Genomic DNA, 15,597 nt, shown 5'->3' on the forward strand with positions numbered 1-15,597 from the left:
AAGCTAAAATTCTTCCCATCTACCATCAGAATGCCAAGGTCCTCAGGTAAATCACCTACTAATAACGCAAGATACTGTAAGGTGGGCTGGTTGCTCTTGCTTTTACCTTTCTTATGTTTTATAGCCCCTGACATGACTGGAAAAGCCTAATCATGCGAGTCACTGAGTTACAGGGGGTAACTGAAGGAGTGCAGCCTTGCTTGAGCCTGGCGTGAGGGTAGTACTCACTGAGATACAGGAACATGCAGACGAAGACGATTAGACCAAACCAGGCATTGAAGGAGGAACTGAAGTAGATGATGGCGATGACAATATCAGCAATCGTGGGGAAAATGCTGAAGACAATGTAGCTGCACAAAAGAAGTAGAAACAGTCAGTTTTGCTGTTTATGACGAAGATGTCTAAAAAGGCTCAGAAAGAAAAAAAAGAGGAAGTGTAGACAGGTGAGGAGGGAGCAGGTGACAGGGGTAGAGCAGACAGGTGAGGAGGGAGCTGGAGACAGAGGTAGAGCAGACAGGTGAGGAGGGAGCTGGAGACAGAGGTAGAGCAGACAGGTGAGGAGGGAGGCAGTAAGAGGTGAATGAAGGACATCACTGAATGAAGGACAAACAGATGTGTAGAGAGTAGAATGTGAAAGAGAAAACATGAGTAAATGGAGGAAAAGGAAAATCTGCTACCTGAGCAGGCTGTTGATGGAGGAGGTGCCGCGGTCGATGCTGCGGAGCACCTCGCCCGTGCGGCGGCCCAGGTGCCAGCGCAGGGACAGAGAGTGCAGGTGAGCGAACAGCCGCACCTGCACCAGCCGGTTGGTGTACTGCTGCACCCGAATCCACAGGAAGGAGCGCATGTTGCTCACAAAGCCGGAGGCGCCTGAGTAGAGGAAAGCAAGAGTTCACATATAGCCAACACCCAAGCCTGGTGTAAATAGAATAAATCTGAAAACAGATGTGTGTTGTTTTAGCTATGCTGGAGGACAGCGCAAGATATATATATTACTGCATGTATGCAAGTTTGAAATTTATACTGAATATTAAATAGAAGCATTCTACTGGCACAAAAAGCTTAGAAATGTGCGTGATCTCAGCATGTCATGATGTGTGAAACGTGCAGAGCGCCTTTGTATGAAGTGTAAGCTGTGAGGAGAATGGTACATCACTGGGAGAGCTCTGTACTACCTGCTCCTCCGCCCTGCAGGAACTTGAGCAGAACGTAGATGCAGACAGTTGCAGCTAGAGTCTTCCAGCTGCTTCCATCGGTAAGCTCATTTACTGAGGGAAGACAAATCCGGCAGAAATGACATGAAATATACAGAACAAAAGACACAGTTAGACATCAAAAACAGACCTTTGGTCCAGTTGTTCACCCAACTGTCACCAGCTCACTGATTCTGCGGCCTTCTCCATCGCTGCAACAGTACACAACGACTGGGTGTCAAAGCTTGTTTTGGTTCCTGGGCCAGACACTTGTTTTTGGCTCCATAACTTGTATGCTTTACAACAGGATCTCACAAACTGAGAAACTGCCGTATAGAGGAAATGAATACACACGTTTCAGACCAGAACAAGGTGGGTGGTGAGTTCATCACACTTCTTCCAAGGGATGGGAAACGCCAACGTGTACACATCAGATGTAAAACCAAAATATATACAAATTAAAACAGCAAATTCTTAATACAGTTGTGAGAAAAAGTTTGTGTAGCCTTCGGAGTCCTAATAATATGCTTCTAATAATAAATACACACAATCTGATTAAACAGATTACATTCAAACAACTGCACACAGTACTTTTTTCTGTCTATATTGAACGCATTGTTTAAACTTTCACTGTCTATTTTGACAGAGATGAAGATTAGGTCACATTTTAGGAGAAATTACTGCAGGAATATAGATAGATTCACAAACTTTTTCTCACCACTGTAAATTAACTCCATAATTTGATTTTGCTAATTGTCTGTGTTTCAGCCCATCAAAACTGCAGACCTTGACGGGAACAAAGGCTCCCTCCTCTCTCTACTCTCCAGGGCTGCCATGTCGACTGACAGGCATTGAAAACAGCAATAGTCTCCAGCAATGATGGCTTATGACTCACATCATTCAAGTAAAAACTATCAAATAAATCTCTTTGTTTTTGGAAGAAGCAAGGCTGTAATCAGCACGCCGCTACTGAATTAATGCTTTTGTTCACTCTGCAGACAGTAGAGGTCAGCACATCACTCACAAGATGTGAATAGCATGCTCTGAAAGTCTTTTACTTAGTACTACATTGAATAATAAATAGCACTTGCCATCTTCTTCTAGACAACAGAGCGTCTGGCCACCTCAGACAGTGTGTGGATTATAGACACCATGTGCCTTTTAAGGACCAACTTTACTACTTTTGTACACCTTTAGTAAGGTGGTACAAAAAATAATCCACTGATGTGTTATAAATTAAACAAGGACACAAGAAAGCAAATGAACTTTAGGAGGAAGAACATTTCTGACAACAGGATGGATTACACAAAGGGTGTAGGTGAGAAAGAAAAACTGGACCAGTTTTCCAACGACTCCTTCAGCAAGAGAGAACAGACTTTTCACCTGTTCTAAATCCAAATCTCATCTCTCGCAGAAGTCTTGGGTAGAGATGCAAAGCATTCCTTTGTTGCATGTTTAGTTTTCGTCTCTTGTAGTTTTCCTGTGCTCAAGAGCCCTAAGTAAAAAAATCACTGCTTTTACACTGTACTTTAAAGTGTTTCCCATGTTTATAACTTCTGTGGCCACCCTGCCGGTAACTCGCACCTGCCACCCTCAGATTGGTTTGTCCTTCATGTGGAACGGTAACTGCAGTCATTGATTTATTTTTCAAAAAGCTGAAAAACTCACCAATGTTCCTGTAGTAAATCGGCACAAAGACGTTGATGGCTCTCTCGGCACCCAGCATCCCAATGCACAGCAGCACCAGCAGCTGCAGACGGACGCTGCCCTTTGGCCACATATACGGCACCAGCAGACGCACCTTCTTCCCGAAGTTCTGCCATGTCGACTGACTCTCGCGATTCTGTCCCAGCAGCGGCTGCACGACACAGGAAGGACATTTCAGTCCGTCTCCCTTGACGGCTGTCGGTCAATCAATGCAAGCACTGCATTGAGCACTGCAAGATCCATCCACCCACCATCGGAAAGCACAGATTTCTGGGAAGGGGTCACACAGAGCCTTTCCTGGAAGCACAGGGCACAAGGCTGGACTACTCTCTGGCTGGGATGCCAGTCCATTGCAGGACACGCACAGGAACACAGGGACAAATTAAAGAGTCTTATTATTAACATAGCCTGCATAAATTTGTAAGGTGGGTGGAAACTGGAGAACATGGAGAAAACCCTTACAAACACAGGAGGAACTTGCAAACTCCATACAAATGACAAGCCCATCCAAAACTGCACCATGTGAAAGTACACATGTCTAGAAAAGATACACTGAACATATTCAAGGCACATGCAATATCTTATCACAAAATCACAGCCTTATAACGATTTCAAACTCCCTGGAAATACCCATCAGGAAAGTCTCCTCGGTACAGAGTAGCAAAGACCCTCCATGCCCAAGAGGAGTCTGCTGTCCCCAGGGGAAGTATCACTGTCCTGCCACACTGTTCTTGACTATAATGCTGTGAATGTAATGTACTAAATTAATAAATACCATTAATAAATACTATCTGCTGTGTGTTTCTTTGTGTTTCAGTTTATTAAGACAGAAGTATTTAAATAATAATTTTGTATCTTTTCCACTTCATGAATCCAGTTAAGCACAGGAGTCTGAAAGAGCCTATGCTGCAGTGCAATTATGTTCCTGAATTTTATCAACCTTAAAATGAATAATATCCAAATTATTTTGTAGTTCCACTTCCAAGAATAAGTCATGTTTTCTCAGACCTTAAGATAGCTCCGTTTGCTGAGTTTCATGCACTGTTTCAGCAGGTATCACTGATGATTACTAAAATGAAACATGACACATGTTTCTTTAATTTAATTCCCACTTCCTTGTGGTATTCAAACAACACACTGCATCGTTGTATTCAACTCCAACTTCAGGAGCTCTGTGAATATTATCTCACTCTGTGTAAACACAGGGTTGGACACCAGCTGCAGAATATCTGTGAATATTACACAGGGTTGAACACCAGCTGCAGGAGCTCTGTGAATATTACACACTGTGTAAACACAGGGTTGGACACCAGCTGCAAAAGTTATGGTAACATCTGTGCAAACTTGAAACATGGCAGGCCTGAGCACAGGCTAGCCAATTACCTGCCCATGCTCCAGGTCACGTTCGTCTTCATTGATCAGTAGCATGTATGGTCTCCGTGGCAAGCCTGGGGCCTTCAGCCCTAATATGAATAGTAGTGCTGTTCCAATGTAGCGCAGCAGCCACAGCCCAAACTGTACCTGCAGAAAAGGGAACAACTATCCTTCAGATAACTCAGTAAATGTGAACATGAGAAGAGTTCCTGAATAGCAGATTTTATTCCCTTGTGAATATCCCATGCTTTCCTTTCAAGGCATCTTCACTATGAAACAGATTTTTTTAAAACAATTGCTACATTAATACCATGCGTATATAGGCAATTTATACTAATATATACTGTACTAATATATAACAGTGTTTGGATTTAAGTGCTGTAATCACACATTTAACAAGTGTAAGAGTAATGAATTAGGAATAGCAGACTGCAGGCAAACTCCTTAGACCAGCAAGTCTCTCACTGGGAGTCCAGAGCTCTTCATCTCACAGTTCCCTCAGTAAAGAATACCCAGCTGAGGTTCGAACATGACTGGCAGCTACTTCCAGACACTCTCCAGCCTATGCTAAAGAAATTCTCCCCACTATCCAGACAAAATGCACAGCTTCCAAGTTTCCATCTGTATCGCCATAATAATAGTAAATCCAAAAACAATAATAGTAATTCATAATTTCTTATTAACAGTGTTATGTTGCAAATTAGTATGTTGTTTTACTATTGCTTTAATAAAGCAATGAAGCTACAACAGCAAATTACTCAAGACACAACAACTGTTTCCCAGAAATGGTGACAAACTTTAACTGGAGGCTCTGACAATAATACTGTAAGGAATTCTACCGGCACAGCTTCAGTTTAATGCTTAACAAGTACTGGATTTGAAGGTATGATTGCTGGCTGCAACAGTATTCTCAATAACATGCACAAGCTGGGCACCCTCCTGCAGCGACTGACCCTTGACTACAGAAATTTTTCATCTTGCATCTTGTACTCTGTAGAAAGGCACTATGTTTACTTTTACTACTTTTTATAGCACTTTAGGTTTTGTTACTGTATTCTTGGTTAGAAAAAAGAAAAATTTGAATTTGGAAGTAACAGTGTAACTTGCACTCTGTATTCCACATGCACATGTGCCTTTAGTCTTTTAGTCTACGGCAGATTAAGCTGGGCGCTGCTACACTGATCCAGTCCCATTGACTGATTCTGAAAACACGTATTTAGAAGGCTTGGGTGCTTATGTTGACACACTGCCTATAACTTTAAAACCATTTTGGGAAGTTATAAAAAAGGCAAACAAAATATTAGGTGATTCAATCAAAAATGTAGATTATTAATCACAGGATGTTATGTTAAAATTTCACAATGCACTATCCAGGCCCCATTTAGAATATTCTACACAATGTTGGTTAAAACGCTACAAAAAAATCAGTCCAGAGAAGAGAAACCAGTTATATTCTTAACTTAAAGGAACAATAATCTCTTCTTTCTTGAACACAGAAAACTACAAGGGAACCCGATACAAGTATAAAATTCTTTGAACAGTAAAACAAATCAGAGGACACAGGTGAAAAATACATAAAAGTGACTTTAAAACTCGAGGAATGGGAGGTATTTTGTACCCCTGGTGTTGTGGGATTGTGGGTGGAACAGGCCACCCAGTCGTGGTCTAGAAGCTAATACTTCGGCTTCCTTCAAGAAAGAGCTGGTTGAGATCTGTGATTTATAAGCTACTAACTACTGACTGGGCCAGATGGACTGGATGGCCTTCTTTCGTTTATAACCTTTCTTATATGAGTAATTACACACAAACAAACACTGGGCACTTAAAAACGTATGCTAAAAACTAAATAAGACTTTCTCTTTCCTTCAAGGGCTAATGTATTTATAAGGCTGCTTAATAACGATATTATATATATAAAAATAAAATGTACAAAAATGTTTAAATCAATAATACATCTACAATTCAGCACATAAGGTGACAGTTTATATCACTAAAACCCTTGTGAAACAGCAGTGTATGAAATGAAATTGTAATCTGCATATACAAAAACAGGAACATCAACGTTTGTGTGTAATTTATCTTTACAATTTGACATTGTAAAAATTACAAGCTTATAATACAATTCTCAGCTATAATATGGAGCACGCTGCCTAGCCGTGTTGTTAAAGATAATACCTTTCAGCTTCAGACTTGATGAACCAAATGGCTTTCTCTCATCTGTAACCTTTCTTAGTTTATATGTACCAATACTTATTTTTGTTTTAAAAGACACAAATAAAAAAAACACTCAAAAATTATGCTGATTTACAATCAGCATTTTAGCTACAGTTTTCCTGTCCAGCCCACACCCCACTGAAATACAGTCGTACAGGAAGGGGGGTAGAAGCGACACAGCAAGAGCTGTGACTGTCTCGACAGTGACTGTGACTCAGCAGAACTCGTCCATGCTGTCGTGTTTAGCTGTGCTTTCTGCTTAGTCATGCTGAGGCAGGCACTCAGTGGGGCTGTGCCAATATTCTTATCAGAGGACAAAATACCCCCTTGTCACAAACAGGAAGTTAATCATGATAATTACAAGAAAATACTCATGTTTTTACTCTTCATTTTAATTGTGTGCGTTTATCCAGTGCCAAACTACAAATAATAATATTTTACACTAGATCAAATTACAAATAAGATAAGCTCTGCTTTTAACGAGCGTTGTTTTCTCCTTACTGTCAAAACTCACCTAACCGGTCTGTTACCTGTAACAAACAATATATTGTGCAATACATTAAATTTGGTATGTTTTTAATACCCCTTATAAACTCCCATGGCTAAGCTTTTAAAGCCGACTTAAAAACAAGTTTACTTCTCTAATATTCAGCAGATTTACTACCTCACCTGTCTGCAAGATTCACTTTCTTGCAAAGATTTCAGGAATGTTTTCTTAAATATGGTGAAGGTCTTCTATTTCACTTTACATTTAGCTCCCCTTAAAACTCAGCTCAGCCCTGCTGTTTCTGGGTGGCTTTCAGAGAGGAGCAGCACCAGTGGTGTTGAACACTGGAGACCCCCCTGCTGCTCTGCACCAAGTCAGGGGGCTCTGAGCACACAGTATCTGCATCTGCCACCAGAGCTACAGCGTCGAGCTCATCGTCAAGTAGACTAGTGGCCCTGGCTCTCTACATGGCAGGTATACAGGAGGTAAACACAGCTTAGTAATTCATCAGCTTTGAGGCGCGATGGGGTTGACTTCAGCTGCCAATAAGACGCTCTGCTGTGAAATTGCAGATTTTACCTGATCAAAACGGGTAATTTGAAATATCCAATCCCAAACATTGGCTTGCAGACAAAAGCTGCGACACGCAGGGCATTAGAAAATGTGCTACAACATTCCCATCACAACACCGCTGCCACTTTACCAGTTTTTTTAAAAAAACCTCGGCAACAGCTTCTCCTCCACAGAGACTCAGCCTCTCCTCAGCTGCACACCCGTCTCGGAGGCCCAGGGACGCACCTGCTGACGCCGGGTCTCCAGAGACCACCACCACAGGGAGCTGCTCCAGGACACGAAGGCCAGGTTTTCGGCAGCGAAGGCCAGGGCCCAGAAGAGCAGCAGGACGGTGCTGTGGCCTCGGGTTCGGTCCTGCACCAGCACCCGCCGCCTCTCTGTCCACAGCAGGGTGGCCGCGCAGCCCCAGCCCGCCGCAGACAGGCAGCCGTAGGCCAGGGCGTAGCCGGGGAGCACGCCAGGGCCGGCCGCCTGCCACACGACGCCCGCCACAAACTGCAGCAGCAGCAGCGCCGAGATGCAGAGCTGCAGCGCGTAGAGCTTGGAGCGCGGGACGAACTTGGGCTCCATGGCTGTGCCGAACCTGCGGTAGCAGACGCAGTGGACGGTGCCGCAGAAGAGGGAGAGGGTGAGCAGCACCACGGGGACCAGGGTGAAGTAGAAGCAGGGAGACAGGCCGCCATGGACCCACACGTGTGCCACAGAGCCGTTGGACTCGCAGTAGCTCCCAAGAACAGCCATCGCAGCGGGAAACAGGGCTACAGGGGAGGAAACAAGCGCTTCAGCACCAGAGACGAGGCTCTTTCAGAGGGACCCACAACAACAAGGCCCGCCTGGAGACTCGGAGGTACAATCCCTGGAGCTTTCTGTGTACCAAAAATGTCTATTTCATCTGTCATTTCAAACTGAATACACAGAGCCTGCTGCAGGATATATTATAATAACCCGTTCATTTGGACATACATATTACACTGGCGTACGACACCCAAGAAAAAAAAAACATACAACTGCCTTTTCTAAGCCTTAAATATGAAATAAAATGCTGCCAAAGATTTTGTCAGAGATAGATAAAACGAAAAGAAAGGCTAAGGAAAAGGTCCAGGGTTTTACTTAACTGCACTGAGAAATTGTTCAATTAAGTTGATAACAAGATGACTTCGTTTGTTAAAAGCTTGTTCCTGGATACAAGTTACTGCGGATGGATTCTGTACTGGCGACCCTGGCAGTGAGTATAATTGGACACGATGACGAGTCTCTACCGATACCCTCCGCCTGAGCCCAGCTCGCAGTGTCACGGTGGGTCGGTTCTCCCAGACACTGTCCAGAGGCAGTGCGTTCCCACTGAAAATCTTCTGACGTCAAGTGATTTCACACAGCGAAGAACCCCAGAATTGTAGGATTACATTATACTCTGTTTCTATCTGGGAATTTATCCGACATGAGAAACGGGCTACAGAAATTTGAGTAACTATTATACATTCAAATAATGCTCGTTTAGAATAACTAGAACAAAACAAAGCACCTTTTTCACAAAGCACCCTGTGCCCAGAAAACGTTTCACTTTATTTATAGAAATAATAGTTAAAACATAAAATGTTTTTTTTCTTCTCATTGAAGATTCGTGTCCGAGTATGTCACTCGCTGAAAGTTTATTTCAGGCTTAAACTATTTAGGTGCACCGAGTCATCTCTGCACTCTGAAGCCTACTGCTGTAACAGTTGGCATTTACCGAAGATTTTTTGGTTACTCTTAACGTCTCCTCTTATTCCTTAAGATCTGGTCTGATCACATACAAATAATAATTACCCTTAATTATTTTTGCTGGTTGAGCTTACTGATCTTTTTTCCCTACAGAATATTTTTCAAACGCGCAGACAGTACCCACGTGTAAATGTAAACGAGAAACGCTCACTATCGTGCCTAAACCTTCGCAACACCATCACCAATGTCAGCAATTAAAAAGAAAAAAAGTCACACCAAGTCAACAAGCGCGTCCCTCAAGTCCTGTCCTGTTTGCACATACTGTACCTGCAGTACAGAAACAGCTAGAGCAATACTCACTTGACCTCTGCCGACACTTACCTTCTCAGAAACAGACACGCAGAGGGGCTGTTTGTTTCACAGCTGTGCAGCGCGGCTCGACAAACCGAGCTTGGCAAAGGAACAGCTCTGTCCCTGTAAAGGGTCAATTGCCCCACAGCGCCCTTGGATCAAGTCCGACACTTACAATTTTACAAATGGTCGGCAATCTGCTACCGCTCAGCAGCGTCAGCCACTGGGTCCTAGTGTCCGGCTCAAACAGCTATATCTGTGTTGCCTAGGGTCTAAATTGAACAAAACTAGCCCACTGTTCTTTTAGACTGACGGCGAGCAGCGTTATGGAGAATGACGTTTCTTCATCAGTGCAAAGTGAAGATGAGTGTCACAGATGAGTGTTTACCGACTACAGTAGTGCGACACAGAAAACTACATTTCCCAGAGTTTTAGTGCATGTCGTCATCAAGCAACGCCATTCCTGAACACCCCCGGGACGGGCTGTGCAATCTTATTTTAGCTTTTTTTTCAACACGCGGTGTTATCATTATTATTGCGAATTCGGGAAAGTGCTAGTTAGTGTGTTTGCTTCGATACTTGTAAATGTGTATGTTTATTTATTTTTTTGTTTATGTTTCAGTGTTCGTGATACAGTATACCACGTCTACAAAATCGGGTTCATTTCGTCCTCCAGAGAGTTCAAATTAAATACAGAAATTGGTTAATACAGAACATCGCGGCTCTACCAGTTTGGTAGCCACGGCGTCTGTACTGTCTGCTGGGCAGGCACGCCAAGACCAGAGGTTTGTGACAACATGGTGACTATCCAGCACTTTCTCAAAGGTCATGATTTTGTGCTAAATTCGGAATTTGTAAAAGTTTCTAATACCGTGATTTAATGACTGGTCTAAGAAATTTGGACTGTAGTTCTCTTTAATATGAAAACCACAACTCTATCCCCACCAACTCCAACTAACCGATATTATTCCTGCCTTAATTCCATGTAGCCAATATCTACCCTAGTGCTGACTTCAGCTGGCCAATACTGCCCCAGACCTAACTCCTATTAGTGCCCCAACCCACCAGCGTTGCAGAAGCCCAGACCTTAAGGAGAAATTTTCTTCAGTCAGTGGCTGATGGTCCGGCTACTCTTGCGTCATCGAACAAACACAGTATATATTTTTTAGTTTATTATTTGAAAGATCCATCAGAGGACACATCAGTTTCCCAGTGACAGATAAACACAGTGAAACTTCAGAGCACTTGTTTTCTACTGATATTCAAAATCCTCCCACCACAAGTTTAGTTATTTTTCCCCAGAGATTCTCTTCCTCGCCACACTGACCCAGCTCTGAATCTGTAGGGGCTGGAAAATTATTCTTACAGTTTCAAATGATAACTACAGGCTTGATTCAATTTCAGAAAGTATTCAAATGTAGTGAGTTTACCAAAAATACAAAAAAATACAGGAAACACTCAATATATTAAGTTGCTGAAATTTTATTTTTACATGTATGTATTTTTTTATTTGCTCATTAAGAGTATTTGAAACAGTGTTTATAATGCTAAAGCTTAGAAAAAAAGTGATACTATCCTATTTCAATATTATTGGCATTAGTTAATGGTGAGTAGCTGTGAGATGTCTGCATGTCCAGTGATCTGTGCTCTAGTGCTCCAGACGTTGCAACAGAAAGCCAGAGAAAGTTGTGTCATCATTGGAGTCAGCATAGAGCCCATTGGATGTACTGTGCACCTGTAACCAGATCGAATCTTTGGCTTCCAGCATCAAAACTGCTGCCCCAGAGGACTGGACTGTTTTCTCCAGGTGATCCATGAAAGTGAACTGCAAGATCTCACCATTCTTTTTCAGCGTCACCCATGCATCCTTACTGTAGACAGTTATGTGGTAAGTGAAGAAGTAGACCCCTTTCACAGGAGCGGTGAATTTTCCAGTGTCGGTGCTGTAGACAGCTTGGTCGTTGTAGAACACTTTGGTGAATTTGATGGGCACTCCATCGTTCGGGTAGGATTTCTCCAGCCCCACATGGAAGGCATAAACATCCCCCTGTCTCAGCCCTCCAGGATTTCCTGACGCTCCAGGGGGTCCAGCTTTTCCTGGGGGACCAGCATGACCCCTTTCCCCTCGTGGACCTCAAATGTAAAATAAAAGTTCCACTCGGAGTCAGTAAACGTTTGGCTATAATCACTGGAAGATCATTAATTTAAAATCTAGTACTTAATCATGAGGTAAACTTTTCACTAGCTAAACAAAATCTTGTATCTTATGTAAGTTAAAGTGTCTGCACTGGTGTTTTTGAAAATACTTGTGGTTTGCAAAATAAAGGGCCTTTTAATATGGATCTGCTCTCATGTCGAAGGCTATCAGCAATCTATCAGAATGCAAGACCTAACTCCTGTGGCACAGTTCACTCTGAGGAGCTGCAGGTGTGCTGAACAGGGAAAGGAAAATGTCTGAGGAGGAAGAGCATATATAGTACAGGGCTGTGAGAGGTTGCCCTCAGTGTTATTGCCCACAGTGCCACAGACTCTCTCAATGTCTCTTGCTGACTAAAGGCCGTAGCAGGAAAACTTCATTCAGTAAAGAAAGAAAACAGGAAGACCTTTCACTGTTCGATTTTCATACCTGGGTCACCCTTCTCTCCCTTCGGTCCAGGAGCTGCATCCCTACCGTCTCTCCCTGGCACCCCTGGGGCTCCGGGGGGACCCTGCAGGCAGGTCGTGGTCTCACCAGAACTGGGCCGCACCACCAGCTCCAGCAGGAGCACCAGAAGCAGCAGAGCAGCTGGCAGCTTCTGCAGGAAACACAGACACAGACACCTCAGTGTGCGCAGGGCAAGACTGTCACTCTCATACCCCCGGAGTTACTGCAGCTGGAACTGCAGACTCTGTCTATCCAAAAAGTATATCTACACTGCATTCAGTACAGCTCTTAGAAGACTTTTACAAGATTTTAACTTCTAAAGTAATGCTCTGTTTCTGTAAAATTACTCACTCTTACCATTGTTCAGTGTTTTCCCTTGTCTCTTTGGCTCCAACGAAATTTTCTAAGCTTTTATAGTTTGGGATGAGGATTGTTTTCGGTCTCACCAGCTGAAGTTAACGTGACAATGTTTTGGGAACAACCGATTAACCATTAAATAGATTCTGGAATTTTCCACAGATATAATTATCAATCAGACCAAAGTCTTCTCCTGGATTGGTTTTCATGTATGGATTTCTCTGACATGAACAATGAAAGCTGCCAGGTTAGGAGTGTTACATTTTAAACAGAAATATCAAATATACAAACACTGTGGCAAAAATTAACAAGAGGTATTGACTTTGAGGTCTAGTTTTACAAATTCTGGTATTACAGCGAAATGTTTAAATATTCCTATGACTAGATCCTTTTTTTTTAAAGTTTAATTTATTTGAATTTTCTGAAGATACAAAATATCGAGATAAAAAAAAAAGATACATTAGAAATCCCAGGCTGAAGAATGAAAGTCTGTAGGAGCCTGGAACAAGCTATCCAGCCGTGTTGTTGAAGCCAATACACTGGCTTCTTTCAAGACACAGCTGGATAAGATTCTTCAGTCAGGACAGGAGGCATTTCTTTACACAAAGAGTGGTGGGAGTGTGGAATAAGCTGCTCAGCCATGTTGTTGAAGCCAATACAGCTGTTTCTTTCAGGACACAGCTGGATGAGACTCTTGGATCAATCAGATACTAACTACCAAAAAAATTAGAAGGGTCAAATGAATCACTCTCATTCTTAATTTTATAACAGAAAAACAGCAACAATTACCTACAGTAAATATATGAGCAATGTACAGTATCAAATGGCAATGGAAAGAAAAAAGTCATTAATATATTTACATGCATTTCCATAAACATTGCCGCATTTCTCTAATAAAAGTAAATTTGCTTCCTTGCTTGATTTTTTTAGTCCTGTCACCCCCCCTGTGAATTCCCCTCCCCCAGGTTGAATTCTAGAGTTCTGCAATCCTGTTGCTCAGGCAACATTCGGTTATACAGCACAGCATAGACAGCCATTTCCCGGCTTTGTCTTAATGTATTCCAGGAAAGATGTAATAAAAGCAAATGAGCTGCATTATAAAAGTTATGTAAAACCCCAAAGCTGAGTGCTGCAATTAGTCCTACAAACTGACAATAATCTAAACTATGCACAATTCCTACCTGTGCAGGTGAAACACCTTTATCTACACATTAACCACTAATTGACCCCGTGTGAAAATGCACACATTCCAAACCGAATGAGGTGTATTTGGGTGTCCTTTAAGTGTCACGCCCAGGGGCATCATGGTTTATCCACAGGACAATCTGCCATGATGTAGTAGGCCTGGTTTTGCCAAATTAATTAAATCAATAGACTTTCTATGTTTTTGTTTTGTGTCCACGGTGTTTGGTTGAATCCTGAAACTCCAGTGTCTTACAATCCAGTTGAAGAAATGAACTGACCATATGCAGTGCCTTGAAAAAGTATTCAGGCACCCAACCAGTTTTCACATTCTGTTACTTTAAAGCTTGCACTTAGAAGTAACAAGTGAATGTGTGGCCTACTCCACACATTCAGAACAACAAATAGAGAATTAAATGCATAATATTAATATAATGGGAAAGTCTTGATGGCATAAGTATTCAAACCCTTTGGTGTGGCAAAGCTGAATTAATTTAGGTACACAAAATTAGCTTGAGGAGCCACAGAATAAGCTAAATGGCCTCTGTCTGTGTTCAACAATATTGGTTCACAAGATTTCACTATAAATACACCTGTCTGTGAGGTTCCTTGGTCAAGTAGCAGCCAGCATCCATTTCACCAGTACCTGACTGGGAGACCTTAGCAAAAATGATGGGTGCTGCTGGAAGAGGTATTAGTGGGGCCAGTAGGAGGCATTCACCCTGCGGTCTGTGTGGGTCCTAATGCCCCAGTATAGTGACGGGGACACTATACTGTCAAAAGGAGCCGTCCTTCAGATGAGACATAAAATATGTGATCTATGTGGTCATTAAAAGTCCCAGGGCGTTTCTCGAAAAGAATAGGGGTGTTACCCCGGTGTCCTGGCCAAATTTCCCCCTGGTTTTTATCAGTCATGGCCTCCTGATAATCCTGACTTCATCACTCTGCTCTCCTCCCCACTGAGAGCTGGTGGGAGGGGAGAGTACTGGTGCATCAGCCAGGTTGGGCGCACACTGGATAATTTTTATTATTAATATTTAGTGAATATCAAGCAAGGATTCAACCATGAATGTAAGGGGGGTCTTAGAACAATGGAGTAATAAAGATTATAAAGATAAAGACGAAGAGTATAATATTTGGAATTTTAAAAGATCCTGACTACCCCTTTGAGCATGGAAAATTTGCTCATTAGGAAGTATATGTTGTATCATCCTACAGTACCAAGACACTGCCTCCACCCCGACTTGTCTGCCTCCAAACAGAGCAGCCAGGCAAGGAGGGAGCTGGTTAGGGTGTCTCTATGAGAGCTCCTTAGCTAGGGTGGCTACTAGGCTGCTTACTGACATCAAAAGCTAGTATATTGTCATTCCTCATAGCTTTCCAAGGAACGTTATTGAGACAAGATTTGTTATTGTCTGAGCCCAATGGTCACCCACAGCCCTTAGCAGTGGTTTGTATTTGAAATAGGAACTATAAAATGTTAGAAGAGGCCATTTTCTGGGAGAATAATAGATAGATAAGACTTTATTGATCCCGAAGATTGAGGAATGTCAATTTCTGCTGCCACAAATCCTGTCCTACTCAGCTATCGCCTGTTTAATGCTGAAAATTGTCTTTATCTGCTGCAAACCGAAAAGGCCAAAAACAGGAGAAACGCTGCAAACTGCTAATAAGATTGGATTATTGAATGTACATGTCTGTAGATTAATAAGTGCCAATGAGAGATGTATTTTATGTAACGAAGGCCAAGCACTCAGTAAAGGTCACAGGGAGGTGAATTGTAAATGTCTCACAGCTGAAAATATAAAACTTTT

The 15,597-nt window shown here is 42.5% G+C and overlaps 2 protein-coding genes across 3 annotated transcripts in view; both read right to left on the reverse strand.

The window, feature by feature from the left end:
- Positions 1–9,974, reverse strand: part of abcb6a (ATP binding cassette subfamily B member 6 (LAN blood group) a) — a 29,786-nt gene extending 19,812 nt beyond the window's left edge. The window contains exons 1-7 of one of the 2 annotated variants that reach the window (XM_088910502.1): positions 9,631–9,974; positions 7,774–8,306; positions 4,284–4,421; positions 2,862–3,051; positions 1,176–1,268; positions 678–870; positions 229–350 (exon numbers count right to left, since the gene is read on the reverse strand). In XM_088910502.1, the coding sequence (XP_088766628.1) occupies positions 229–350; positions 678–870; positions 1,176–1,268; positions 2,862–3,051; positions 4,284–4,421; positions 7,774–8,289 (1,252 nt within the window). In that variant the 5' untranslated portion in view covers positions 8,290–8,306; positions 9,631–9,974. Of the gene's footprint in view, positions 1–228; positions 351–677; positions 871–1,175; positions 1,269–2,861; positions 3,052–4,283; positions 4,422–7,773; positions 8,307–8,663; positions 8,728–9,630 lie in introns of those variants that run through there. The other variant, XM_088910503.1, reaches the window with a different exon arrangement.
- Positions 9,975–11,248: 1,274 nt separating this feature from the next.
- Positions 11,249–12,604, reverse strand: LOC148837225 (adiponectin-like). The gene is made up of 3 exons (XM_088910151.1): positions 12,596–12,604; positions 12,227–12,395; positions 11,249–11,733 (listed from the first exon to the last, which is right to left on the reverse strand). Exons 1-3 carry the CDS (start codon positions 12,602–12,604, stop codon positions 11,249–11,251), a joined length of 663 nt encoding a protein of 220 aa, XP_088766277.1.
- Between the last annotated feature and the right edge of the window lie 2,993 nt (positions 12,605–15,597).

Source organism: Atractosteus spatula, chromosome 3 (assembly GCF_055471065.1).
Source record: "Atractosteus spatula isolate fAtrSpa1 chromosome 3, fAtrSpa1.hap1, whole genome shotgun sequence".
Taxonomy (NCBI): domain Eukaryota; kingdom Metazoa; phylum Chordata; class Actinopteri; order Semionotiformes; family Lepisosteidae; genus Atractosteus; species Atractosteus spatula.

Bases quoted from the DNA above. Each gene is read 5' to 3' on its own strand.
- LOC148837225 (XM_088910151.1), bottom strand. The intron at 11,734-12,226 runs GTATGAAAATCG...TTTACATTTGAG, and splicing joins GGGAGAGAAGGGTGACCCAG to GTCCACGAGGGGAAAGGGGT.